The 27231-nt window shown below is 42.0% G+C and overlaps 1 protein-coding gene across 5 annotated transcripts in view; it reads left to right on the forward strand.

Moving 5' to 3' along the window:
- CHN1 (chimerin 1) overlaps positions 1-27231 on the forward strand; it is a 101062-nt gene that overhangs the window by 50227 nt on the left and 23604 nt on the right. For all 5 annotated transcript variants that reach the window (XM_082057081.1, XM_082057085.1, XM_082057082.1 and 2 more), the window contains one exon: positions 19800-19877. In XM_082057081.1, coding sequence (XP_081913207.1) covers positions 19800-19877 — 78 coding nt within the window. The remainder of the gene's footprint in view (positions 1-19799; positions 19878-27231) is intronic.

The raw sequence follows: 27231 nt of genomic DNA on the forward strand, positions 1-27231 counted from the left end.
AGCTGCCTGAAACTTCATTGTGTGACAGAGACTAAACTTAAAAAGAAAACATAATGAAAACTCCATCATGTTAAACTAAATACTTTGTTTATTGAAAAGGTGACATGCTAAAGTCTTTTTCAAGTGTATTTTTATGTATGTGTAGGTGTAATGCATGTATATTAGTCTGATGTGCTCCCCTGTTTCACAGACTTCAGAATGACATTAGGAACATCTGTTATAATACGCTTGTATTGCTTAGAAGCGATGCTAACCTTAGTTGGGATCATCTCTCTGTTTTTCCAGTCAGAAATATGTTTGTTATTTCAGTTTTTCTTGAGGTGAAGGAAAGGTCTCACTGATAATTTCCAGCATATATGACTATTATAGTGAAATTAAGCTCCATACAGAGTCCACAGAGAGAGGGAGGCTCATAGCTTTGGTCCTTCAAATCCTTCTCCTGCACTGAATGTACTGAGAGATGAAGCACCCAACTTAGCTTAAATTATTAATCTTCACTGTTATCAGATCATTTTGACAAAAGAAATACTGGTGAAGATATTGATTCTAGCTGACCACTTTAGATATCCAATTTCTTGCCTGTTGGCTACCGGTAATAGCGGGGTGAGTTATACGTTACGATTCCTGATAGCCACTGACTTGCAGTGTGCTGTTTCGAAAGGATTTTTTTTTGCATCTTATGATAAAGAGTTCATTATAATGCAAAGCCTGGGTAAAAATCTTTTGTAAGAGTTCTGGAAGTCACCACTTTGGGTTTCTTTGTTAAAATTAACTCTTCCTGCATTTAGCAACTTTCAAGTGACAACAGAACTCTGTTCTGTCACAATATTTTTAAACTGAGTAAAGCGTTCTCATAGTAAAGGGATTTCAGTGATTGTTCCATAGATAACATGGTGTCATGTCAGATTCATCAACAAGGTGTGCCTATTGTTTTGGAAACATTTTTCATTAAATAGCTCAAGAACTATTAAATATTTCTCACATATGGAAATTTTAGGTGAAAAACCTTTAGAGAGGTTAGTCATGTAATTGCAACATCTCACCCCATTTGTCTGGAAGTTATAAGCAACTAAAGGGGCATCATCTGCACCATGGTTCAACAGCAGTGGTGTTTACTGGCCTGAAGCCCCAACTTGGGAACCTTTTCTCTTTGTTTGTCTTGGAACCATGTTGGTGTGGACACAAGCACACAGATATCACAGTACAGTTCGTGTGGAGACTTCAGTTTGATTTTCAAGTCATTATCCAGTTGGGATTACCACTCATGGCTGCACAGGGAAGGCACAATGTGATCCTTTTTATGGCTGCACAGGGAAGGCACAATGTGATCCTTTTTACCATGGAGTGGCACACAGGTGACATCTTTGCTGCTTTTACACCTCTCAGGGCCTTTGCTGGAAGATGACACAGAGTCCCAAGTGTCACTTCACCCAGCAGATCTCCAAGCAGGGAATAAGGCATTCAGCCCCACGGCCAACACCCCATCCCAGCAGCAACCTCAGCATTTGGAACAAGCCCCAGCCAAGGCTTGCCAAATCCTTTCTCCCTCCCCTGTAAGTTACAGGCTGTGGGGAGCATGGGAAGGGGTAGTGATATGGTTGTGGCCTCACAGAATGTCTCATGGGTAGTGGTGGCTTTGGCAATATAGGAGTAGTGGGGACCCCAGAGGACTTTTCCAGTGTCTCTGTCACTTTCTGGGGGACTCAACTACTTGCAGACCCGCTCAGCTGTCACCTTGGCAGCCTGGGAGAACTCTTGCAGGTTTGGTGCGGTAAACAAAACTGACTGGCTGGAGGACTACAGATGGGTGACTGAACCACATCTGGTGGTTAATTTTGTAAAGAAAAAACACTGAAATAATGAGATAGACACTTGTTTGACAAATAATTTGCATTTAAAGCATGAGTACTGGATGACAGGAAATGTTTCTCTGGCTTTTTTAAAAGCCTGCCTGCTACAAAAAGTTAACATGCTAGCACTAGGCACAATGGAGAGATTACATCTCCATTTAAACTGAACACCCAGTCTCTCTGCTAGTCCATAGGCTTGCTTTGGTAAAATAATAATAAAGCAATAAGAAAAATATACATATCCTCTACTAAATTGCTCAGAAGGTCTTTTTACTCTTTTTGTGCAGGCTCCTGCTTCTTATTGAAATTTACTTGAAAACTTCAATTAATAAGAACATAGTATTTACCTTATTATTAATCATTTAATCATGATATAAGGAAGCTTTCTTATAGGACATTTATGAATAGGTCATTTTTCTTTCTCTTTGGTGAGAGGGATGTCAGTGTGATTCCTGTTGTCCAATATAAAGAGAATACCACTGAATTGGTATTGACAATTCTAACAAAGAACACAAAGAAAATTGTCCAAAATCCAATGGGAAAAAAAATTTGTCCCATGATCCAAACAGCAAAATCTGTGTGCTACAGCCTTAGCCCATTAGCCCCATGATGCGGATGAAAACTTCTGTAGGGTACAGTGTTTGACAATTAATGCATCTTTATCGGTTTTATACTGTAGCTGCACAGCTTCTCCCTGAACTGTGTTCTTCCTCCTCTGTAAAGACAGGAAGAAGTCTGGATCTTGAACCCTGAGCTAAAATACGTTCCTGGATTTGCAAACTATGAGGCTGTTCAGATCCAAATCTAAACTTTGCACCTGCGACTGTTGGCCAGTCCTGTGTGGGTGGTGCATGAAAGATAGATCCTTGAGACGGAGGAAAGGACAGACACAGTCTCTGACCTGGGAACAGCTGGTGGGAACCGAGTTTTGCTTTCTGCCATAAAATCAAGTGGAGGAAATTGGGCAGGCAGAGAGCGCACCCCAAACTCGAGAATGAAATATTGAAGAGCACTTCACCAAGCTGTGAAGTCTGTGTGGGGCAGTAGCAGGGAACGCCTCCGATTTCTGTTAGATGCCTCCCAGCATGCACTAATAATCCTTTGTTTGTTCCCCATTCTTTTCAGCAATTAATTTATATCAGCGGAATTTGGCGTATGTTGGATGATGTGTCAGATGCAATACATTAAAAATGAGCCATAGTAAAGGGGAAGGATTTAAAGACCATAAAAGATGAAAACACAAAAATTATGCAATCATTAGATGAGGATTGTGAGGCACAAATCACAATACTCCCAAGTAGTGAGTTCTGCAAGAGGCTACATTGTGGTGTGATTTAAGATGAAGTTTTTAATAGGAAAAGCATGAGAATATAATCCACTGAACAGCATGTGCTTCACTGATTATGAGAAGGAATTTGACTGCTTACCATATACAAGTATATATTAAAAATTAAAATTAAAATTCATGGTTAATGATTTATGATTTTCATAACCTATGAAAGAATTAATAAATAGTCGGAGATAACTGGAGGAGTGGAAATTGAAAACAGGAGAGTGCTTGTCGTGCTCGAATGCCCTGAACAGATATTTTAGCTGTTGTGCTAAAAAGGTAACAGTCATTCCCAAAACAGTCTGCAGATTGTTCAGAACTCCATTGTGCAGCCATTGTGGTCTGTGTGTTAAGAGGGGGCTAAGATGTGTTTGAAAAGGGGCTTCCCATGTGGCTTCAGTCTGTATGGCCTAGTGTGGAAGTGGAAATACTGCCCAGTGTCACAAGATTTACTGTTCCTCCCGTGCCTTGAATACTGATGGATCTCTGAACATTCTCTGCTCTCAAAGTAATTATGGCCTTGGAGCAGATGGCTTGATTCAGTGAAATACCTTATAGAAATGGTAGCTCTCAGAAATTAAAAAATACCTAGATACATATATCAAAGTCCTTCTTGAAAGCCCTACAAACATGATCTTGTTTTCATTTTGACGTGCTTTTGAGATGTTAATGTTAGAAGTTGTATGAGTTATTTATTAAAGATTTAATATTTGTTATGAGAAAATAAAATATTTAGTTATGAGTTATCCCATCTTTCAGAATAAAATGCTGAGGTTAATGTTAGGATAGCAACTGAATCCCATTTATTCAGGTTTACTTTGGTGAGAAGTGCTATTTCTTCTCAATCAGAGACCCCTTCTAGACTGTGCAACATTCAGTTCAATTACTACACATGGAAAGAATTGAGATAAGGTTTGTGGGAGCAGCCACCCAACAAAATCCCTCTTTTGCTTTATTTTTAATGACCTTAGTGGTGATGCCATTTTCTCCTCCATAGTGATGAAGGCTGATTGTCTGCAACCCTGCACAAGGAGATCTGGAAGTGTAAATCTGTGACGTTTTAGTAGGAAACATGCTTTTAAGCCTGCCTCCAAAGATAATCCAGATCACAAAGTTAACTGCAATCTCTGTGTAGATTTCTAATGGATTCTTAACAGCCTCCACATGCAAAATCAAGGGTCATACGTATGGGTGTTTGCAGAGGGACCAGCCTCACTTTCCAACCCTGAGCTGACACTGATGTTTTCATTAACGACATTACTACTTTTGCTCTCACACAAATCTGTTAGTAACATCTGCTAAAGCCTTATTTTATCTTCAGTGTAAGGACATTGGAAAATGTAGCTGAAGAAGTCACAATAGGCTGTCACAGAAGCACAAGCCCCCTTAACAATGTGTGTGATGGAGGGAAACAGCTCTGAACAACACTGTTCAGTAAAGCCAATGCTGGGACTGATAGGAACTAAAAAGAAAACATGGTCATAATAATCAGGGAGGAGAGTGTGCCTCCAGAGTGAAGAAATCTTGATGCTGGAAGTTGTATATTTCCATTTACTTGAATCAACTTAATTGTATCAGGTAAGACGGGTGTATAATGTATAAAACTCTAGGTGAGCCATAGCTGTTAAAAGGATAGCAACAAGGCAATAACTTTCTTTTTTTTAAAGTACATCTAATAAATGTTTACCTTAAAGTACATTTAAAGACACAGGAGACTGAGCATTGAAGAATCCCATGGGTTAACTAGAGGAGATTGTCAACTCTTTTCTCACAAATGTTCCTTTCCATTCCCTGTGCGGGTGTCCATGACAATCACTCTGTAAGTTTAATGTAATTTATAAATAAAACATAACTCTGTGGAAGGCAAAAACTTCTATTTATTTCTTCTGGGTTTAGCCCATCTTTCAGCAGAGACTTCAAAGCACAGACAATTTTGTCAATACCAAGTTTCTAGCAGGATGAAAGACAAGACTGCTCTTTAGGTAGCTGCTCCAGCATATCGGTAGCATCACACTCTGCAGAGATTGCCTCAGTTGTCTTCATCTCCCCTTTCTGTGCATTAGCATTTATGGCAGTAGGGATCTGGTGCCATATATGTTGATATATATGGCACGTACAGTTCAGACTAAGACTGCACATGGTTATGATGCCTTTTTATAAGCATTTACATTTTTAACTTAACTGTATGTTTTCTAAGACCTGAGAAAGGTGAGCTACCAACATGTGTTGTCTAGTATGCAGACATCAGCACAAACAAAATTACTTTCTTCAGACTGCAGGGTGCTTTTTCTACTCATAATCGCCGAGAGTAACCTAAGGCCTTATTTATGTTCAGTGTGGCAGTAAATTTGATACACTAAAAAGATTATATAAACTGGTCTTGTTTTAAGATTTAGGAATTCCAAATGAAGCATAAACTTTGCTAATTTAATATCCGGGACACAGAATATCTAGTTCTTTTCTTGTCAGTATCTCGTGCTTATAAAGGATAAATCTGCAAGCCAGATTTGTTTTTTAAGGGATTCTTACTAGGCCTGTAGCTCAGCTCCAGTGCTAAATGTGGTCCCATAACTCTCCTGTTTTTCCCAGGCCAAATTCTTTCTTCCTCTCTCCCTGCCAGCTCTGGTCAGTGCTCAGCTGTGCTCCATTAGTTCCTGTGGGTTACAAATGGCATCCCAGCTGATTCCAGTTAGCCTTGCAGGACCCCACCTGCCTGTCTCTGCATGTGTGCCTGTGCCTCCCCAGCACATCAATTTAATGCTCATACAGTAATGTGTGGGCTTAATGTGAAATGAAAGTTGCATGCTTGTGTTGGCAGCCTGATTGCATATTGCTGGTTCGATATTACAAGGTTCAAAACAAATATGGTGCCACAAACTTCAGACAGTGATGGGTGGCTTAGGTCAGGTGCTATTGCAAATGCACAATGCACCTCCTGTCATGATGCTTCTCCTGTACTGAGGTTTCCTTCCTTTTGTAGGTAAGCACAGTTGAGAATCAGCATAATGCTTCAGCCTTTTGTCATGGATACAAGTCACTTGAGTGCTCCCAGAGGTGACTTGTCACGTAAACCTTTTGCTTTTTCACATGTGTGTGGCTCTTTTATGATCTGGTGTGTGAGATGTGTACACAAAGATACAGTCTTCAGGAAGTCCAGTGTCTAATTATACTGAGACAAGCAGCTGCTGTGATGAAATCGGGGGGTCTGGTCTCTCAGACTCACAGACCAGACCCTCAGAAGTGTGGGGAGTAATTACCCTCAGTGGATGCCCTGCGCCTGATCAATCCTTTGTAAAATGAATAGTGTACATAACTGTTAAAAAGGCTGTAAAGCGGTACAGTTGCTGTGCAATTAAATCTGAAGAATACTGGTTACGTTGTTACTGATAAAATGAAACCAGTAGCAATGAATAAGCTGTTATTATTTTCCTGTTTCTCAGTGTTGTGAGGTCAGTGTGAAGTCTTCACCTGCAGTTCTTTCCAGGGTTTCTAATGTTTGGTGGTTTAGATCTGGTTATGTTTTAAATGCCTTTCAAAAAGTACCATATAGCCTCAACTTCTTTTACATGTACTGGCAGAAATTTCCTTCTTTTTTAACTGGGATAAGCCAGCACAAGAAGGATCACAGGGAGGGAGGAAAGAATCTCTCTTAGCTCTTGAAGAACCAAAGAGGACAGCTTCCTTTGGGCACTCTGTAGGGGAAGGGAGGTTTTTCCCATCCTGATGGACCTTAGTCAATGTGACACAGAAGTGCAGAGGTCCAGCTCAACTCCTGATGAGCAATGAAGAGCTGTCATGGCTTTAGTCTTAGCATGCTGTAGGAGTCTGCTGCTTACCTTCCATATGGGCCTTATATTTGAGGTTTCCAAAAAGGCTGCCTAGATATGTAGTGGGGAAGCCTCATGGCCATATATAAGGAAATTTTTTTTTTACTAAAAAACTCTGTGGTTTCACCTTGACTTTTTATGCCTTCTCACAACTGAAAAATCCAGGCAGTGGCTATGGAAAGGAGAAGGCGGGTCTCTGTCAGAGCGGTCTCTAAAGCAGGCTGTGGTTGTCACTTACTGCTTATGCAGAGAGCCTCTGGGATGGTGAGGGACTGCAGTGGGTTGCTAGCTGGCAGCTCCCTCGTTTGTTGTTCTCCTTCCTTAGCTGTGTGAGTTTTGGTTTGTTTTTTTTTTTTTTTTAACTCCTCCTCCCATCTGGCATCTCCTAATTATTTTCTATTACTAATCACTTCTACAGGAAACAGACTGGAGTGTTGAATTAAGAGCCCTATAAAAGGATAATTTTGTTATTTACAAGTTTCTTACCCCACTTAGACTTTATAACGTGACACTGTATAGCTGGTGATAATCACCTCGGGCTACAATTGTGTCTAATCTCATAAACTGGGCAGGGTCAGGTCTGGTCACCAGTTGAACAGGAAAGTCCCAAGGAAAAGCCAGGGCTGTGGGAACTGGAGTTGGTAGCACCTTTGCTGTGAACTAATATCTGACGTGTCTTGTGGTTTATACCATCTGCAACTCTGTGTGGCCTGTGTAAATCTGTGCTGAGTCTGACTACCAGGGATTTTCTCTACTTAACCTCTATCATTATTCAGATAAGCTCCTTTTTCTCCTTACTGTTTGCAATGGAGAGGGTGGTTTTTATTTAGATGGGAGCGGGGGAAAGCATTTTACATTTGTCACTGTTTAGATGTTCACAAGTACAAATACATGTCATTTGGCTTCTGTGCAAAGATGGAAAGGATGCGGAGCTGTGGCAGTCCGGTGTGTTGCCCCCCATGTGGTTAGAGAATCCCCTGACAGGCAGGCACGTCTGCTCCGGTAATTACCTGCTCATAATGGTTACCAAACTCTTAAGACCCATGAAGAGTGAAATGCTTGTTTTAGAAGAGGTGGCAGAAAGAGAAGTAGAGGTGCCTACCTGAAGTATTAGACTGTGAAAGAAAAAAAGAACAACCATTTATCCTGCGGTTAAAGCCATAGAAGCTCATCTGTTCTAGCCCTTATTTCTTTGCTTTCAGTCTTTCACAAGAAAGAAGGTATTTTCAGCTAAAACTTCTCATGCTTAGCTGCAGTCTCTAGCTGAATGTTTTCTGCATTTGAACAAAGTAAGGAGAGCAGTTTTGTTACCAAGCTCAATAAATTGCTTGCTCTTATTACTTCAAACCTGTCACACTCGTCAGCAGTGAAGACAGCAACTCTTGACAGTTTTGCAAAGTCTTTCTTTGATCATTAACTTTTAGAACACTAAACTTTTCCATATTTAACCTTTTTTTCTGCATGGCATCAGCAGTTAGAAACTGTGTTGCTTCTGGCATTTGCTGTTCCTACAGCCCTAATATTTAAGCAAGGTAAGAATCATCATGCTGAAAAATCTGATTCTCACTTGATGAACAGTTGTTGATCTAATCCTTGCGCATTATCTTAGCATTGATATTCCTCACATCCATACAGCTTCCAAGATAACTACAGGAGGTTGTGTTTCTAATAGTGAAGTTCGTATTATAATACACTTCAACTGTATTGCTCTTTAGTGGGGATTATTATTGCAATGGTTAGAGCTAAAGCAGTTTGAATTAGTTTGCCTAAGGAACATTAGAGCTAGTACCACAAAGTATAAAGTCCTCTGTTAAACCTCAGTGTATGTGATTTAGTAATTTTTTGTTTATGATTTCCAATTTGTAAATTAGATTAGTTGCAGTTAGAGGCAAGCAGCTTTTCCCCTTCCTAAGAGCAGAGTAGAGGAATACTATGAAAGCATTTTGCTTGTAATAGTAAAATATTTTAAAAGCTCTGTGCTTTATATAATGTATCAAATGCTTTATTGGTTGAAGATTTCTGATGATTTTACATTGCTGGAAAAGTCTTGAAGCATTTACCAAAGTTAATATGATAGTGAATTACATTTGCATTCAGGCATTTCTGTGAATTGGCTGATGATTAGAGTAACGATGTGTTTAATGCAAATGCACAAAAATTGCAAAAAGCATCATGTGTTGTTATCTTTCACAGAATTTGAAGTGCTCAGTCTCTTAAGTCACAGCTCATCCACTCCAGGCTCCAAATCCTTGCAGAGCATTTGTCGCAGCGCTGCAGCCTGTGCCTGGCAGCTGCCAATCACCTTTGTCACACACTGGAGTTTATAAGGCAGTTGATAATGCTGAGAGCTTACTGGATAATATTTAATGAGCCTTATGGGTTAATTCTCAGGCTTTTTTTACTGTTGAAAATTCAAACTACCTCAGCGTTAGAAATCTTATGAGCAGTGACACTTAAAGCCCTAGTAGATGGTGGCAGTACAAATAAAAAAATGCCCTATAAGATGAGATGAAAAATGTGACTAAGAAGAAAGTAGTTGTGCTGGATAAACATTTTGTTCATTGCTGATAATTTCATTCATTGCCAATGAATTTAAGAAATGGAACTATAGCCCAAACTTATTCTTTTAACTTTGATGTGCCCTATACTAAAAATCAGAGCTTCTGTCTAAACATTGTATGCCTCTGAAATCCACCTTACCTTTGAGTAACTGACTGGGATTTTGAGCTAGTGTATTTCAACAGAAACCAGGCATCAACTAAACAGACTTGCTGGGAAAAAAAAATATTTAAAAGTCCCTCATGTGTAACAGAAGTTGTCTAAGCTGTCCCCATGCCAAGGCCTGCTTCTCCTCCAAAAGGTAAATAATCTGCATAGCCCAAATTTCTGATGGGGAGTTGCATTGCCAGTCGCATTTTGATTCATTCAAAATGATTCAGTTTGCAAATCAAGACATTATTTAAATTTGTTTCAAAGATGCTGGGTTTGGCCATTTGAGACAATGGTTTCTTGCATGCCTGTGTCAGGTTAGAGCTGTTAACAGTTACAGCTTCCTCTAGAGAAAAGGGATGCTTCCTGCCCCTACCGGAAAATTTTCATGACAGAGGGATTTTAAAATGTTAATCAGGAAACTAAGATGGAATAAATAGGAAAGATGAACTATATGTGGAAACGGAGAAATGAGAAAATTTGAACGCTGGTCAACAGAATGTAGAACAAGGCTTTTCTGAGAATGTGATCAGGGATTAGAAGATTTTATGGGTGGCAATAAACGGATCATTAGACTTTGGGAGCAGAGTGTAATTCCACTGCCAATTCCACTCTGGTTTCATTCATTGCAGGTTTCAGATCAGTCCTGATTTAAATAGAGATTTATGCAAGGATAGTGGGAGCCCACATGAGAGACTCATTTGAAGGATGATCAGCCTACCTCATTTTCTGAGTCTGCCTAGTTGCATTGTGTAAAATGAATGTAGAGCCCGACCCACAACGCTGGTACATCTATGCCCATGGACACATGTACACCTGGAAAACTGGTAATCAGGGTCTGCAAGGGGTGCTGATGGACACTGGGGGTTACCCCGTTTTGTAATTTTTCTGCAGTGAGGTGGTCCCTAAGCAGGTTTTCACCATTACACGCTTTGCAAGAATGTTGCGTGTTCATGTCGCAACCCTAGTATTCCTTCAGGTAAAAATTGTTTCCACCTTGTGATAATTAAGGAAGGATTAGGAGACTTTGCACTCTGAGTCTTATTTATGCTAAATAAGTGTGAATATGGACTGGAAGTATGTAGAAGAAAGAAACTGTGACAGCACATGTATCGTAGCAACGTAGCTTATTCAGGAAGAAGTGGATGGATTCAAAATAGACCATGTGCCAAAGGAGCAGGTGTAGACTGAAATACAAAGAGTGTTTAGAAGTTAATGAGCTGCAGTTTTCAATTATAACATACATTGAATTACTCTAAATTGAATTACTGCATAGAACAAAAAGGGCTAATATTAGATTCATTATACTGCCAGACAAGACTGATGTGAAATGAATATCATACATTAGGTAAGAAAATATTAATGAGACATAAAAAGACAGTTTCCCATGTTATGCCAGTAGCTAAATGTCCTATTTCATGAGGATTAAATGAAAAAACCTGATAAATATAATACTAGAAAGATCCTTGTGGACTGCGTGATTGTATTTCTCCCTAAGTGTATGCATTTTCAGTTACAAAAAGATATAGAGGTTTATTGTAAAAACAGGTTTTATCAATATGATTCTTAAGAACATAACATAAAGGAAGTGTTGTAAATTATTTATTTCATGAAGTTTGGCCACCATCAACACTTCCTTGCCAGGAAATGAGTGAAGTTCTTCATCAAAGGGTACGGTTAAGCTTCTTGATAGGCCACCTTTTTTATTCTTATTTTTCCTTTTATTTGAGGTAATAATAATGTGGGTCAGATCAGAAATAAACTATGACCACTACCTTGTGGTTTCAGAAGATCAGTCTAACAGCCTGTTTTCTCTTATGATACTTGAATGTGGTATATTAGTAACAAAGAGCATTTGCCAAAAGACTAACATTCACGCAGCTGCCAATTTGCAGTACATTTTGACTGTTACCACTCCTGTGGAGTACATTGTCTTGTGGCATTTATAAATTCCTCTGAAGGTCTCTTTTGGAATACAGCCTGCCTTGATGTGTCACAAGTCACATGAGGCTGTTGCTGGAGTGACCCCTTGCTGCGATGAGCGTCACTGGTGCCTGGTCACACCGGCACAGCTCCCCGCAAGCCAGTGAGGATACACCGCAGAGCAGGGATTGGAAGAAAAGGTGATGCTGTCATCTGAAATAGCAAATGCTGACTGAAGGGGAGTGGATGGAGCAGCTGCAGAGGAGCAGTCTGTGTGCTATGGCCAGTGTGAGGGTTGCTACCTTGGGCAGACCTCCTTGCTCCGTCAACTCCTCTTCCCATAGGTCTCATAACTGCCAGACAGACCTCTCCAGTCCTGATTTAGCAATGCATAGTGGTGAAATGGTTACCTTAAACTATGTGAGTAGTCCTCCCAATCTCTGTGCTCCTGCATTTCCCCAGAAGAGGACTGCCTGGAACAGGTAGCTGCTTTATTCCCTGTTTAGCTTACTGCCTCCTTGGCCCAGGCTCCTGGCAGGGGGAGAAGATAGGATGGACCAAAACCAAAGCTGTGAAGGATGGCAGGGTGAGTGGAAAGGACAGAAAGCAAAGCTGTAACAGATAGGAGTTGTCTGAAGGGTTCACTGGAGACAAATTCTGGTGGTTTGCGATGTTTCTGTCCTTGCTCGTGAACTGTCTTGCACACTTCCCTGGGAATGGTGATGCTGCCAGCCCCTGAGGCTCTGCCACCTCTTGATCCCCTTCTGTACTTACCAAGTTTGGCTGGGGTTGGGCCTCTTTTTAATGCAGCTTGTTTTCCCAAGGAATGAATGGGGTTGTGGTAATGAGCTGCTGCAAAACACAGAGAGAATTGCTGGGGCTGATACCTCAGCTTGAACTCATGGTCATGGGGTACTGCTTCCCTCGCCACAGTCAGAGTGAAAAGAGCTAATTTCTTAATTTTCTGTTTAACTCTTATCATGTTTTTTGATTGGCATATCCTGCCTTAGTGTCACACAGCTTGGCAGCAGCGCTGCATTTGTTGTGCAGTCACATCTTGGCCTTCATGAGCCTGCGGGCAGCCTCTGTCCGTAAGGGGAGGGCTGGAGCAGTTGGTTATTTTAACAGAGGCAGCCGGGGCCATGGAGATGTCCTGCGTTGGTGTCTGTAGGGAAGAGCCCTGTGGCTTTGGCCGGCTCAGGACCAAACTGGGACAAGGCAGGAGCTCCGTGAGGAGGGCAGGACTGTGCCGTCTTGCCCAGAACATGATCCTGTGGGGAAGCATATTATTATTCGTACAGCATAAATGAAGTTGTAGCTATTGCTTGTAAAACCCACTTAGCACTATTATTGATTGCAACATCCGCGTCCCTGCCTGTGTGCATTCCCATGTGCCCACATGCACCCCTGTAGTGGTGGCTGTACCTGTGGAACGTGAAGGAGATCCCCAGAATTACCTCTCCTCCTGCAGCAGACACAGCGAGCCAGTTGCTAACCTCACTAAAGCTGGTGTTAGCAAAGTCTTCCAGAACCAGAATGAAAGTATATGTTTTCACTGCAGGTACTGTGAGGTTTTGTTTGGGTTTTTTTTGTGTGTGTTTGTTTGTTTTTTGCTATGGTTAGGTCCATGGTCATATACCAAAACAGCCCCCTCCCTAAGAAAATAAATGTTTGCCTCTGAAAAGTGCCGTGCTTTTGTGCCACTGTCCAGAAGAGCAAATGCTAAAAGGTCTTGTTGGTTGTTGAAAGAGAGAAATACAGTGGATGCTTTTTGCCAGTGCACAGTTTTGACTTGTCCTTTCCAAAGGCTCATATTGGTAATGGCCAGGAGCAAATCTACAACTCATCATGCCACTAGGAACAACATAAGCCCGCTGACCTAGATCCGAATCAGCTGCAGTGACCGTGAGCTTACAGGACTAAATCTACAGAAAAACAACTTTTCTGTTGGCCTCCCCTAAGATCTCTCTGCTTTTTTATGGGCGTGCTCCCTTGTTATGAAAACAGGGGTACTTCTGGGCATTTCTGGTAAGCACATCAGCACAAACATAAAATCTTCCCAAATGATGATAATACACTCTAACTGTATTGCATAATACAGTACCAAATTAACTCGCTTTTTATGTAGTAATTTCTAGTAGCAATATTGGGCAACATTTTTTCCATCATTTAAACTTTCATCTAGATTAATTTTTTTAAATTTAACAAGCGTGCTTTAAACCAAGCCAACACTTTGGCTGAATTTGTTTAACTAAGGTTTTAATTAAAACATTTTTCAAAACTTCTTTTTAAATTGTAGATATAAGAATGTGATTACCTGGTGTGGAAATCACATACACCTTTATCAGAAATAAAAATTCAAAAATATAAATAGCCATTTATTTAGCTTTTTCAATAAGTATTTCACTGGAGGAGAGGGGTGGGAAGGTCTGATTTAGTTAGAAGCCAGACCATTTGGAAAATTTTGTTGTTAAAAATAGAACTTTTCTCAGCAGAAAGTTTTCATCATTCAACCGTGTCTTCAACCCCAACTCCCCTGTGGGTAACTGTGGACTCAAAGCGGGGTTGTGTGTTGCCTTTGGATCCCAGTACACACTGGGGACTGTGCGAGCCTGATGCTGTCCCTGTGCCAGGTAAATGTGGCTGGTTTGGGGTGGCAAGAGGACAAGTCTTACCCCAGTGGCTGAGGCTGCATGATGGTCCTTCCCATCTAGCTCCTGAAATGTCACCTTTCAGGTTGAACTTTCTCATCAGCGTTCCTACGCTCTGCTCACACCACAGATCTGTGGACAAAGGCTACACCTGGCATCAGCATGTCCACAGGCGAAGAAAATGAAATTAAAAGAGCTTATCACCAGTTTTAAATAAAAAGTAAAATTTGGTTCTCCCCTTCGTCCTGGGAACAATTCGATGAAAGATATTACTAGGAAAATTATATTTAGCATGGAACAATCTTCCACCAAGAACTGCACTTAGGAAATTGGGCTCAGTTTCACAATCTGACCGATTAGATTTTGAAAACTGTGTCCTGAGCGTATAAGATATGCTCATAAAGTGTTCAGGCAAGGAAGTATTTTCTGAGCATATAGATTTGGCTAAGTTAGCTATACAGTGAAACAGAACCCAACAAAATATACAGTGGCTAACCACATAGCAATCCAAATATCTTGTTTCTTCAGATGGGTACAATAGGGCATCATCTTTGATTTTTTAAAAAATGCATGCAATATAACTGCTGGTTATTACTATTACTATAAATTCCTTAGAGGGAAGCAATCATATTGTATATGAAGTCTGAAACAATGAAGGCATATTTAGTCATAACAACATGAAAATACCATATGGGAATGAAAAGTCTGCAGTGCATTCCCGAGACTGAAGAAAACACGATAACTGTGTTTGAGAGAGAGGAGCCAGGTGGTCATGAAACTGAGCACTTCATCATGCTGGACATGCATGTGGCCTTCAGGAGGTCCGACTGAGTCTAATCTGGGCATTTTAGGACTGATGAGCTTAACATGACTCTTGAATTTCCTGTTTTGATAGGGTTTTTTACTGATATTATTTTGGTTTATTACTCGACAAACGGGAAATGCATCCATTTGCCTTCTTAGTCAACATCAGACAAATTATCTTTCTGAATTGTGTGACTGGATTAAACTTAAATAATGTGTCTTTCAGAGGGTGACTAATTGGAATTTACTGCAAGCCAAGGATGACTTTAAAATCAATTCTGTAGAGTCTTCGTAATCAGACTTACTGATTGTGAGATTTGTATCAGCAAATATGCATAACTTATCCAGCTAACACTGAGAGCAAACAGTGCTCAAGAAAACAGCTGTTTCCCCTGTGCCCTGGAGGAAGAAAAGTAGAGTCCTGGTAGGACTTAGGCTGAACCACCCTTATGGATGAGGTTTTAGAACAAATGAGAACATTTGAAATAGCAGGTTACAGTCTGTCTTTTTTTTTTTTTTTTCCTGTTTGTGGTTTTGGTTTGGGGTTTGGTTTTGTTTTTTCCTTTAGTCCATATGTACAATGTAGAACCTCTAAACAGATGTCTTGGTTTAAAGGTTGCCATGTTGCTGGTTTTGGTATTTTAGGGCTCATTTTAGTCACTAAAATGTACTGTACCAGAGGCTGCTCTGGCTGCGTGCTCTGCTGAGAGGCTGCTCAGCTATTGCTCCCCGTCGTTCCATTTTCAGTTCACCTCAATCCTGTGAAATCAAGTCCTTAAATAAAATTTTAAAAAGACAGCCCTGCAGTTTTCTTCCGCCTGGAGTCTGCATGGCACGTGGCTCCCTACACATGCAATGATTGCAAATGTCTGTTATAAACAATGACTAAAAAAATAAAATAAAGACTTAGAAAATAGAAGGGAGAAGACTTTCCTCCTCAGGTTTCTACCTCTTTTTCATCCGGTATGTAGCAGACAGTATCTAATAATTGTCCCCATTATGTTAGACTTTAGGCAGAGCCAGTTATAAAGACAGCTGTTGGACAAGGAAGAGGCTGTGGAGAGGAGGCTGCTGGCGGGTGGGAGCGCAGGAGCCACTGGTGGAGAGCAGGCATTGAATCAAGGGCAGCCAAGGGTGTACGACAGAAAAGCAGGACTGGCAGGCTTGCAGGCTGGGAATAGAGACAGCACAGAGCACCTGTCAGGAGAGAACAGCTGCCTGCAGGGTTTGAGTTGAACCCCCGCGTGTGTGGCTTCATGTGTTTGCTCGCAGGGATGGTGACTCACCTCTGCTATGACTGTGGCTACATGAGTGGGTTCCTCTCTCTTGCTGTGTTATCTCACTTACTGATAAGCTAAAGATCTGGACCTGCCTGATGACCCAAACTGTGGTCAGGAAGGTGTGTACAACAGAAATTCCATTCTTCATTCTGATTTACAAAAGGAGGGAAGTGGGCTGGATTAAGAAGAGCACTTGCAAGGCCAAACTCCCTAAATTAGGCGATAGCAGAATTATAGAATTGCGTTGTCTGATAGCAGTTGTGTGAATTTTAATTACAACACTACTTTATATTGGGGAAATGTATTTGTTATCTATTTCTTACATACATTTTTTTGTAATTTTTCAGTTTCTGGCTCTATGGCTTTAGCTTTCATCCAATCCAGGCTTTTGGTGTGCACAGCTGTAGTGCATATAGCACATGTGAAGGGCTGCGAGTGTGGATGAGCCCAGTATTCCTATATTTGTAAACAGCAGAAAGTGCTTTGCACTGAACAATGGGAAGCTGATTTATGTAAAACCAATAAGCGATCTGAGTTAGATTACTATAACACGAAGTAATGTTAGAATTAAAATTCATAATCTTATAATTGTTTTCCAGATTATAATGTGTTTTCATAATTACAGCCATGAGGTAGGACCTTTCCCTGTTGGGTAGTTTTGCTTACCTTTTTATTGGCATTCTTAAGATTTAATTTTCCAGGATCCAGAGATCAGTTTCTACTAATGTGACTCTATAGTGCAATTGAAAATAAATCAGTTCTTCAGAATCACGAAAAAGAAAACTGACAATTAAGGAATAAGTATGTCAAAAGACAAACATGCACTCTACCAATGATTGAAAGTAAAAATCACAATGCTTTACCTTGCTTTTTAAGTGGAATTATACATCATAATAAGGGTTGATTCTGATAATAAATGCCAGGTTATTTCCAACAAAATCAGTTTTCAAACAGTTTATTTCCTAATATGAAGGTTTGGTGATTTATTTTTCCCTTTTAAAAATAAGAGGAATTTTGGTTTCCAAGGAAGCATGTAACAAAAATTTTTCCAGAACTCCACAATTTGCTTCCTGGACTTGTCACTCAAAGCTGTTTGGAGAGGATGACTCCTCAGTGGCAGGTTTAGGTGCACCTTCTTTCATGAGGACTATTGCCTTATGTAGTCCTTGGGAATGAACCTGTGAAGTGGCTTTACTAGAAGGGAAGGAAAGAATGAGTTTGAAAGCCTGTCTGCTTCCTCCTCCCCTGAGTGCCTGCTGTTCACACTTCACACAGATGAGGTGGTCAGGTTTTGCTCTCTCTTAGTCCTCACCTCGTTTGTTTTTTTATCTCCTATTGCTTGGGAGTGTTACACTTAGAAGGATGTGCAGAAAAATGTGAGAAGGGCGTTTATTCACCTGCAGCAGAAATGAGCAGTTAAAAGCAAGAGAGGCAGATTGAAGTAGCTATTGGAAAAGTATTTCTCAATAGGATGGATCAACCAGCCTCCTGTTTGTATTGAAACTGGGAACTCAGCCAGATACTCCCAAGACCCCTGTATGAGCCACTAATGCCCTACAGCTTCATCTCATATAAGCTATAGCCAGTATTTCGATTATTAGCTATTAACTTGCATTGCAGATTAGTGTCTGGTGAAGCACATATGTTGATCCTTAATCTCTGCAACCTGATCCTATGCTGAAACCCAGCAGATTTTAAAAACCTGTAGATAAGGTACTGGTGGCCTCGCAAGGGAGCGGAGGAGGGCTCATGGCGAGCATCATTCTCAGCTGTGTTGGCAGGATTGAGCTAAGTGGTAGCGCTGTGATCCAGCTGCAAAACACACACCAATTCCACCCAGAAGACTGCGACAAACTGTGCTCGTCTTTGGTTGTTACTGAGTCATGAGAGATAAAAATACCTCTGCTGCAGAAGGGAGACTGGCTGTGGAGCTGCAGCCGGTGGCGAGGGCCGGGCGGGCTGCGCTGGGGCTGCCTGCAGGGACAGGCTGTGTGCCGGGAGAGCTCCTGGAGCCTCGCTGTCGGGAGGGTGGTCAGCCCCGCGCTGTGAATCACTGCTGTAATGAGTCAGACCAAAGGTCCATTTTTGCAGTCTCTGACAAAGGCTGTTTGCAAGTGCTTGGAGAGCACTAGAAGAAAAAGGGCTGGAGTTGAGTGGCCATGGTGGTGTCCCCTCCCAGCTGTCAGCGTGCAGCTGATGAGAGCCCCCGGGGCTGGGCTGCCTGGGTGAGCAGCTCTGGGTGGGTGTGCATGGGCTGCCCAGGTCCTTTGAGTGCCCCTCACACTTTGCTGCGTCCCGTGACAACATTTTCATGATGCTGGTGTGAAGTGCTGTTTCCTTGGGTTGTGTGAGGGGTAGCGAGGACCTGATTGTCCTGGGCACGTTTCATCATCAGTGTCATCTGTCTAAACAGCAGGGTTCAGTCTGATTCGAGACCGTGTGTCACTCACCTTCTGTTAATGTTCACAAATCCCTAATGAGAGGCACCACAGCAATTTGGGGTTTAGTTCCTTGGTGGAAGGGGTGGTGCAATGAACTTCTGGTGGCATTTGTGTTCACACCAGTGCTAGCAGAGGCCGTTATGATGTGAGTTTGACGAGGCTCTTTTTATATCAAAAGGATCGAAGAAATGTCATTTTAGGGAAGGAGTGATGAGCATCAAGGGTCACATTAACTGCTCCCCGCCATGCCTGTCGGTGCCCAGATGTGTCACAAGGGGCCGGGGGAGCTGTCACGTCCCCTGGAGCTGCCGTTCCCTGTACGCACCTGAGGGTGCCCTGACGCCCCCCTCACCCCTCGAGGGCGAAGAGGTGCCATTTCGTAGGGGCGCCGGTCTCAGCCCGGGCTGGCAGCCCTCCCGGAACCAGCGGGGGAGCGGCGCTGCCCGCCCCGCCGGGGCTCCATTGGCTGCGGCCCCTGGGCCCGCGAGGCCGCCCCCGCCCGCCCCCCGCCCCGGGGGCGGTGCCGCCCCGCCCCGCGCGCTGCAGCGTCGCCCCGCGAGCCGGGCGCGAGGCGTGTGTCCACGCATGGCGCGGGAGCGGCTGCGGGACATTCCCCCCACGCACCCCCAGCCCGGCCGGAGCGCAGCCCAGCCCCGCCGCGCTGAGTTAGCCAGCAGCTGCCCGGCCATGGCCGCGCCGCCCCTCCCAGCGGTTTAGGTCCCCGAAATGGTCCTTTTCGGTTTTTCCCCTCGAGTCTGATCCACGCAGAGCGGTCCGGGGGGCTGTGTCCCCTCCCCGCCAGCCCCGGCTATGCCTTCCCGAGAGTCCTGGCACGGGCACAGGGCCGGCAGCGCTGCGGTGCACAGCTCGCCGCAGGAGAGCCGGCAGCGAGATCTACTGCTGGCAGCCCTGGGGATGAAACTGGGCGCTCGGAAGTCATCGGTGACAATCTGGCAACCTCTGAAACTCTTTGCTTATTCACAGCTGACATCGCTTGTCCGAAGAGCAACTCTGAAAGAAAATGAGCATATTCCAAAATACGAGAAGATTCATAACTTCAAGGTAAGGAATGCTGCTACTTATTTCTTTTTAAGGCACAGGGGCTATAGTTCTGGTTTTAAAACGGGCCCAGTATTGCAAGAAAATACTATATATGCAGACTCTTGACTTCCTGGGCACTTAAATGTGTCAGTTAAATCTCATTGCCACTTAAATGTTTGTTGTTGACTGCTCGTGTGCATGTATTATTTCAATATTACTTGCTGTATCTAGGTTATCCCTTTTAATTAGAATTCTTGTATACCAACAGATGCTAAAGGTGAGAAAAACTGGCAAAGTTTTCTTTCATTTCAAATGAATGTACTTCAGTTCTACTTATGATGGTATGTGGTGAAAAAGTCTTTTAGATCTGTGATTAGTGGATTAAACTGATCTTATCTCAGTTTATCGCTGGTAAATAGCTTTGGAGGTAAGAAGCATGTTCTGCTGCATCTGGATTGAGCAGATGGTCAGCATTTCCCTTACTTTCTGGCTTTTCTCCTGCCTTAATGAATTGAGTGTGTTGAAAGCAGCGTGGCACATACCATGGGGCTATTGGAGCTGCTGACTTTAGTAATTACCTTGTGTTTTAATAAAATTTACTTAGTCTTCTATGTAGCTTCTAATTATTGTTTTAATTAGTTTAAATAAACTCCTTGGCAAAAGCCACACGTGTCAATACAACATACGTATGTTTTGTGTCAGGATCTGTAGTAAGTGTCCAGTAAGGATTTAGTAATTTTAACCTTTTGGTGGTCAAATGCGTTGCATCATAGGCAGTCTTTATTTGTGAGACTAAGTGAATTGATGTTATACTGAAGTCCTGTAGATGACGGTACAAACTTCATATACAGTACCTGAAGCCCAGATTTTATCTTTAATGTGTGCAGTTTTTTTCCACGTGTAGCTTTTGCGTTTACTTATTTTAGGAGAAGAAGAAATCATAAATATAATACAGGCATCTGATGATATAATGATCTGTTAATTATCTCTTGTTTTCAGTTTTGATTTCCATCATGTGCATGTATGAAAGTACACATATGTGCACATACATATATTTACCTGTCGTCCATCTGATTTCATTTAAACCACCTTGTGGCTTTTGAGTTCAGATAATCACTGAAATTGGAAACTATATTATCAGGATGTTTGTTTGACCTGAGTTCTTCAATAAAGCATGAATTTGAAAACCATGTACAAAGTGTTATATAAAAAAGTGTTTAATATGAACACTTGGCATAAAATAATCCTGGTGGCTGTCAGTTAAACGCAGAGCTTTTTTTTCACAGATTCCTGAAGTGTCCTAGAGATCCGAAATGTCTTGCAACTTTCATTTGTTTGTTAGAGTTTGAATGTAATTATTGTAGATGCCAGAAGATAGTGATTTTCCAGGTACTACACCGTATGTAGGATAATACGTATTTAATTTTGCGCACGTCTGTATTCATCAGTTGCTTTCCTTTAACAACCTGAAACACATCCAGTAACCCGATTTTCATTCATTTGCGTTTGTTTATTTGTTGTGGGTTTGTTGGTTGGTTGGTTTTTGTTGTGTGGGGGGTTTTGTTTGTTTGTTTTCTAGTAACTGTTTGAGAAGTTTGGAAGCTGTGGGTTTTCCAGTCCTTTTTCAAAAACAAACTGTGTGTCTGATCCAAGGTCATAGCTATAGCACAAACTTTCCACACAGATTGTTCTCTTTATAATAGTCCTACTGTAGTTCCTTTATATGTACAGTTGCCAGAAAAATATACCTTGAGGAGTAACTCTTTCTCAAGTCAGTGAAATGGAGTCAACTTACACAGATAATTTTTGCTATTAAAAAGTAGAACAAACCCCTCAGTCCTTAAAGGGTACGTAGCAACCAGCCTACCCACTGAAGGAATGCTGCTGGTGCTCATGAGCTCTAAAAGTGGCTGCTGTCCTGTTTTTAAAAAAATAACCATAAGTCCTTCATAATAATTGCATTGTGGATCTGAAATGAATGGCCATCATTATTTCATGCACTTTTCTCTTTTATAATCCCTTGCATCTGTCAAATTTTTCTTCTCACGTGTATAGACATCATCATTTAAAATGTCTACAGAAGTCTCCCATGTTCCCGGCCAAGCAGCAAATGTGCCACCCATGTGGGAAGGAAGGAAATGTCAGTCCCATAGTCTTGGAGGCTGATGTTTGAAACAACACTAGGAAAAAGCAGCCAAGAAATTAAATAAATATATATAGTTCAGCTAACCAATAGTGACTGCTGTGCCCAGGGGCTTCACCAGCAAAAAAGAGGACACACGCTGCTTTGTACCTCTGCGGCTAATCTTCTCTTCGTTGTACAGGAATGAGGCAACAGAGAGGGACCCCTGACCCTTTCCCAGCTGCTTCTTTGGTCAGGCACATTACCAGTCACACAAATGCAAGGGTCTCAGAAATCCTTTTATATTGGAAATGCTGTAACATCCCAGCCGAGGGAGGAGAAGTGGAGAATCATTAATGCACAGCAGCTCCTGCCGTTGACTTAGCGAAGGGAAGAAGGGAGCAGCAGCCGCTCCAGGGGCAGGCTGGGCTTGGCCACAGGTTGGGAGACCTCAGTTCCCCTTCTCCCCTGCACCTCCTGTCCTCGTGCAGTGGGGACACAGGTGGAGGTTGGACCTTCACATTCTGTTGCCTCCAGCAAAGCTCAGGTAGCAGAACAGTGGCAGAGGAGCAGTGTGGTGATGGCCCTTACAGGGGTGCAGATGCTGAGGGAAGGGGTAGACATGAAAGCTGGTTTTAACTCTTAAATCACCAAGAGGTCTCCTGAATAAACCCATTAATCTGTATTTTGCTCCAAGGGTGGCTTGAAAGGAGAATGTAAAGACAGTTCTGCTAGGAGTGCTGACATAGAGGTTTTTCTCCTGTTTAAATCTGCTGGAATGTGAGTTGTCTCCTGGCTGAAGTGAGCAGGCTGGCCAGCCAGGTGGTGCGGATCTCTGCGGGCAGAGCTGGCCGGTCATGGTCTCCAGCTCCCTAGTATTCTCCTGACTGGGGAGGTCTGGTCGCTCAGGAGCACATCTCAAATGCAAATACAGAGTGGCTGAATTCTCTTAAATTAATCTCCATAAGTAAAGAAAAGGATGATGATTTATAAACATCAGATCCGATTGAGTTTTTAATGCTTGTTCCTTGGGATGAGAGCTAGGTATTGAAAATATTTTAATTTTTTTAAGCGTATGTGGGTTTTTTCTAATTTATAAAAAGTTTTCAATTAATATTTCTGTGTTCTCCTCTATAAATCTAATATAAAAGACTCATTTTTAATAATTCAAATATATCAGCTAAAAGAGATCTATATTGTTTGATACAGCATTTTATTTGCTTTTCTGGAATCCAGCATTGTATACGAGATCTCTTGTAAAATGAATGACCAGACAATATCAGGACAGACACTTCACCATCCTCAAAATCTCAGCCCCGCCTTCTTTCACAGGAAGGCTTTTCCTCTCTTTCAGTTTCCTGCCTTTTATGAGGAAGAAATCTCCCTGGACTCCATGGTACATGTATCTATATGGACACATGTGTGATGGACGTCAGGTTTGGTTTTCCACCCAATGTAGATGAACAAGAGCATCTTCTATTTGGAAGCTCTGAGAGATCTGTGGGGTGCACTTCAAAGTGCTGGCAAGTAGCATAGCTGAAGCCAGTGGTGTTATTTTCTTACAAAAAGAAGCTTTATCATAGGGGAGGGTTCTGTAGCATTTCATGGAAGTGGACAGAGTAGATTTATATCTAGTCGTTCCCACAAATTTATTCTACAACTGGACCTGACCAATATGAATGCTTTTTTGTGTCCCTTATATATCTCATATTTGCTTATCTTCTCCCCAAAATGCAGCAACTGTGATAGCCTGTACATTAAAATACAATTTATTGCCTAGCTGAGACCTGATCCACTCAATGATTTCAAGGGGAGAAAGCAGCTCGGCACCTCCTGGGCACGCAGGGGAAGGAAGAGCTTTGGGCAACAGCAGGAACCTCAAATTTGAAGGGAAAAGGGACCTTTGGCAAACTGTCATGTGGATTGAAACATTCCAGGTTGGTTATTGAGAGGAGGACCAGAAGGGAGCTCTGAGTTGGGATATGTGAGACAGGCTTTGGGCCAAAGGACTTACACAGCAGGCAAATCTGAGCTGGGTTTAAGGTTACCTCATCTTCTCTCTCTGGTGAGGCAGTTTTTATTGGGGTGCTGAACTCACAGGATTCCTCTTGCTCAGTCCTCCAGACTTTCTCTCTCTCCGTCTCCTCATCTCTCCATCTCCTGGCTACATCCCATAGGTTTTTCTTGGTTTTTTTTTTTTTTAAAAAAAAAAAAAAAATATATATATATATATATATGTATATATATATGTGTATATATATGTATATGTATATATATATACATGTAATGAGGTACCTTCTGCCTTGAATTCATCCCTAACTGACATGGACCATCTTCTGCACCTTGTCCCCATCTGGTGCCATGCTTTGGACTTGGACACTGACCTCTCTCCTTTGCCTGCTGTTTGTGTGGGGTTGGAGAAAACAGTAGAAATATGCTTGAAAAATGGTGATGGCAAGGAGGGCAGTTCTGGAAGAGGAGCATTAGCTGGGAGTTATGGGATGGTAGCTTAAAGGGAAGAGAAAAGGGAAAACTTGATATTAACAGCAAGAAGTCTCCTGGGTATTGAAACTTGTTAGTCACTCCCCAGTCACTTAGCAAATTTAGAATAAGCCCAGACAAAACACCTTCAAGGTCTTCACTCCCCTCCAGCTTTTGTGACTCACGGGCCCTGGGGAATTTTTAGCTCCCTTGGCTGGTTACATGTCTCCCTCCAGACCCCTCTGGCTCCTGATGACTCGAGTTGGCCGAGCACTCTGCAGGTGTTCTGTAGCTGCCAACAGTGGAAGACATAAAACCACTCTTCTGCCGAGATTAGTGCTGCGGTGCTTCACTGAAGCAAGAAGGTGTCTGTGCCTGTCAGAGCTGGACTGAAATCTGTGTTTCCATGCGTCATTTTCCCTAGGATATTGTCTCATTTCTCTCTTTCACAAAATAGATATGTCTCCACAATACTCTTTTTTTGCTGTCTTTCTGTGCAGCTTTTAGTACTGTCATGCTGTTTCTTAGTCACTATCTTACTAATGCACAGGCACAGTCAATTAATTGTAATTAACAGTTGCAAGGCTGCTTGGTGGGTCAGTGAACATTCAGAACTTAATTCCCTTTCAAGTGAACACTTCTTCCAGAGAGGAGCGATGTTTTTCCACAGCCGCTTAAGCCAAGTCACCAGAGATGCTGATGGGTCTTGTTTGTTGAGATTTCCTCATCGCCATCCTTGACTGAAGCAGCATCCTGGCTTTCTCTTTGAGGATGACCCGTTTGAAAGGCCAATCAGGGAGCTCCAGAACAGAGACAATGTGCTTTTCCAGAAATAACTGTGGGTAGAATATAGCCTTAAACGTGCACAAAAAGTGAAAGCTCAGGTGAGGACCAGTCTCTATGGGAAGAGCTTTGCCAGTATAGACAGACTCAAGCATCGCTTTAATGGAGAGACTGTTGTTTTTAACAACAGTTACTCTGCTGGTTAGATTTGTTCTGCTGCTTTGAAACAAATAAGATAACCTGCCCTAGATTTTACTGATATAATTTCATCTGTGCTAGTTGTTTTGTTAGTGTAAAAAGTCATAGCAGTTCTATGTCAAGTCTTATTCTAATATGAGCCACGCAGCTAAGCGGTGCCTAAACACTGGGAACAGGGAGATGGAAAGTGCAGAAGAAGTGCTGAGAAAAGACCAGAAACTATAACAAAGTCTTACTAGATTAAGCAGAGCCATTTTTCTGTGACTTCTAACATGAACTCATTTCTATTTCTGATCTCCTGAAAACTGGGGCAGATGCCGATTTGGGGTAAATTGGTCTGGCTCCACTGAAAAGAGGATGCTGATATTTTATTAGGTACAGACCTGGCACTGAACATACTTTCAAAGCGTCTTTAAGGGAGTCACTGTGCTCAAATGAATATTCAGAAAGAGAGCTTGGGTGCCCCCTGCACAGTTCCCAGGGAAAGTCTCTGCACCTTCTCACAGATGAAAAAACCTCAGGAAATTAGATGTTTCTTTTAGACTCCTAGTACTTGGGGGGAAAAGCATTTAAAGGCAGGGAAAATATCTGGAGAACAAAACTGGAAAAAAACTTCCACAAAACTTCTGAGATCTCATCAGCTCTCTGTTGTTGCTTCTGAAACTCACAATGTATTGTAAGACAGTTCAAGCCAGAAAAGCTTTCAGGCATTGATGGATTTTAGTCTCCTAAGCTATTTACTTAATGTTACTTCTACTTTTTTACTTTTTGGAAAAGCCAGAGCTTTTCCAAAGCAGATTCCAAAGAGCACAATATTATTTAACCCTTTCTGTTTTCATAGTGCTAGTCCCTGAATTCAAGCTTTGCCTCTGTTTGGGGGGGGGGGGGGTGGAAAGCAGCAGCCTTTTTTTCTAAATCCTTTATTTTATCTCTAATCCCTTCCTACTGCACCAGTATTTTCAGAAGTCCCCAGATATGGATCCTGCGAGTCTCCCATTTGCACAGCCCCAAGAACGAAGCCGCTCGTGCCAGTGGTGAAGCTGGGAAGCGGCTCTGCTGGGCAAGACTGGGAGTTTGCTTCAAGGAGCACGTAGCACTTGTCGTGCTCTCTCATCATCAACAGCTTTTCCTCCAAATTAGCCTTAGCATCATTGCAAAAGCGTTTAGGAATCTCTTAGGGGCTTATAGTCTATTTATATAATTGCATAGATTATATTTACATCACTGTATATAGCATATATGGTATGTATTTATATGCAATTTCAATTCTAAGGTTTTTATTAAATTTTCACTTCTAGTTTCACTTTTTTTTTGTATGGACACAGCTATTAAATAACTTGGGTTTGGAATAAAATGGATAATGTTCCAGTTTCTAGATATAAATTTAAAGAAAATCTGCTATTCCATCCTGAAAGAAAGACAGCCATTTTAATTGAATTTACAAGTAAAAAAGCCTGCTACTCTCCATTTTCTTTTTGCTTTAGCTCTCGTAGAACATGACATAACCACAATTTCCAGTTGTTCCCATCTCTGCTGACATGATCAGTACAAACCAGCAAGTAAACAAGACGTGACAGCGCTTCTGGCTCCAAGTGGGTGAGGACCTGGAGGAGGGATTGCCTGCTCAGCGTTCGTCTCAGTGCACCCACTGGCGATAGCAATGCTATTTATACTCTGCGCTGAACCACGCAGCATTCCACCACATCTCTTCTCCAAAGCTGCTGGACAGTCCTTGGGGTGGTCCCAGACTGGCCCCCATGTTATACCCCAGCTGGTCTGGGCAAAGTCAGC

This window comes from Streptopelia decaocto, assembly GCF_964273445.1.
Source record: "Streptopelia decaocto genome assembly, chromosome: 6".
NCBI classification, from domain to species: domain Eukaryota; kingdom Metazoa; phylum Chordata; class Aves; order Columbiformes; family Columbidae; genus Streptopelia; species Streptopelia decaocto.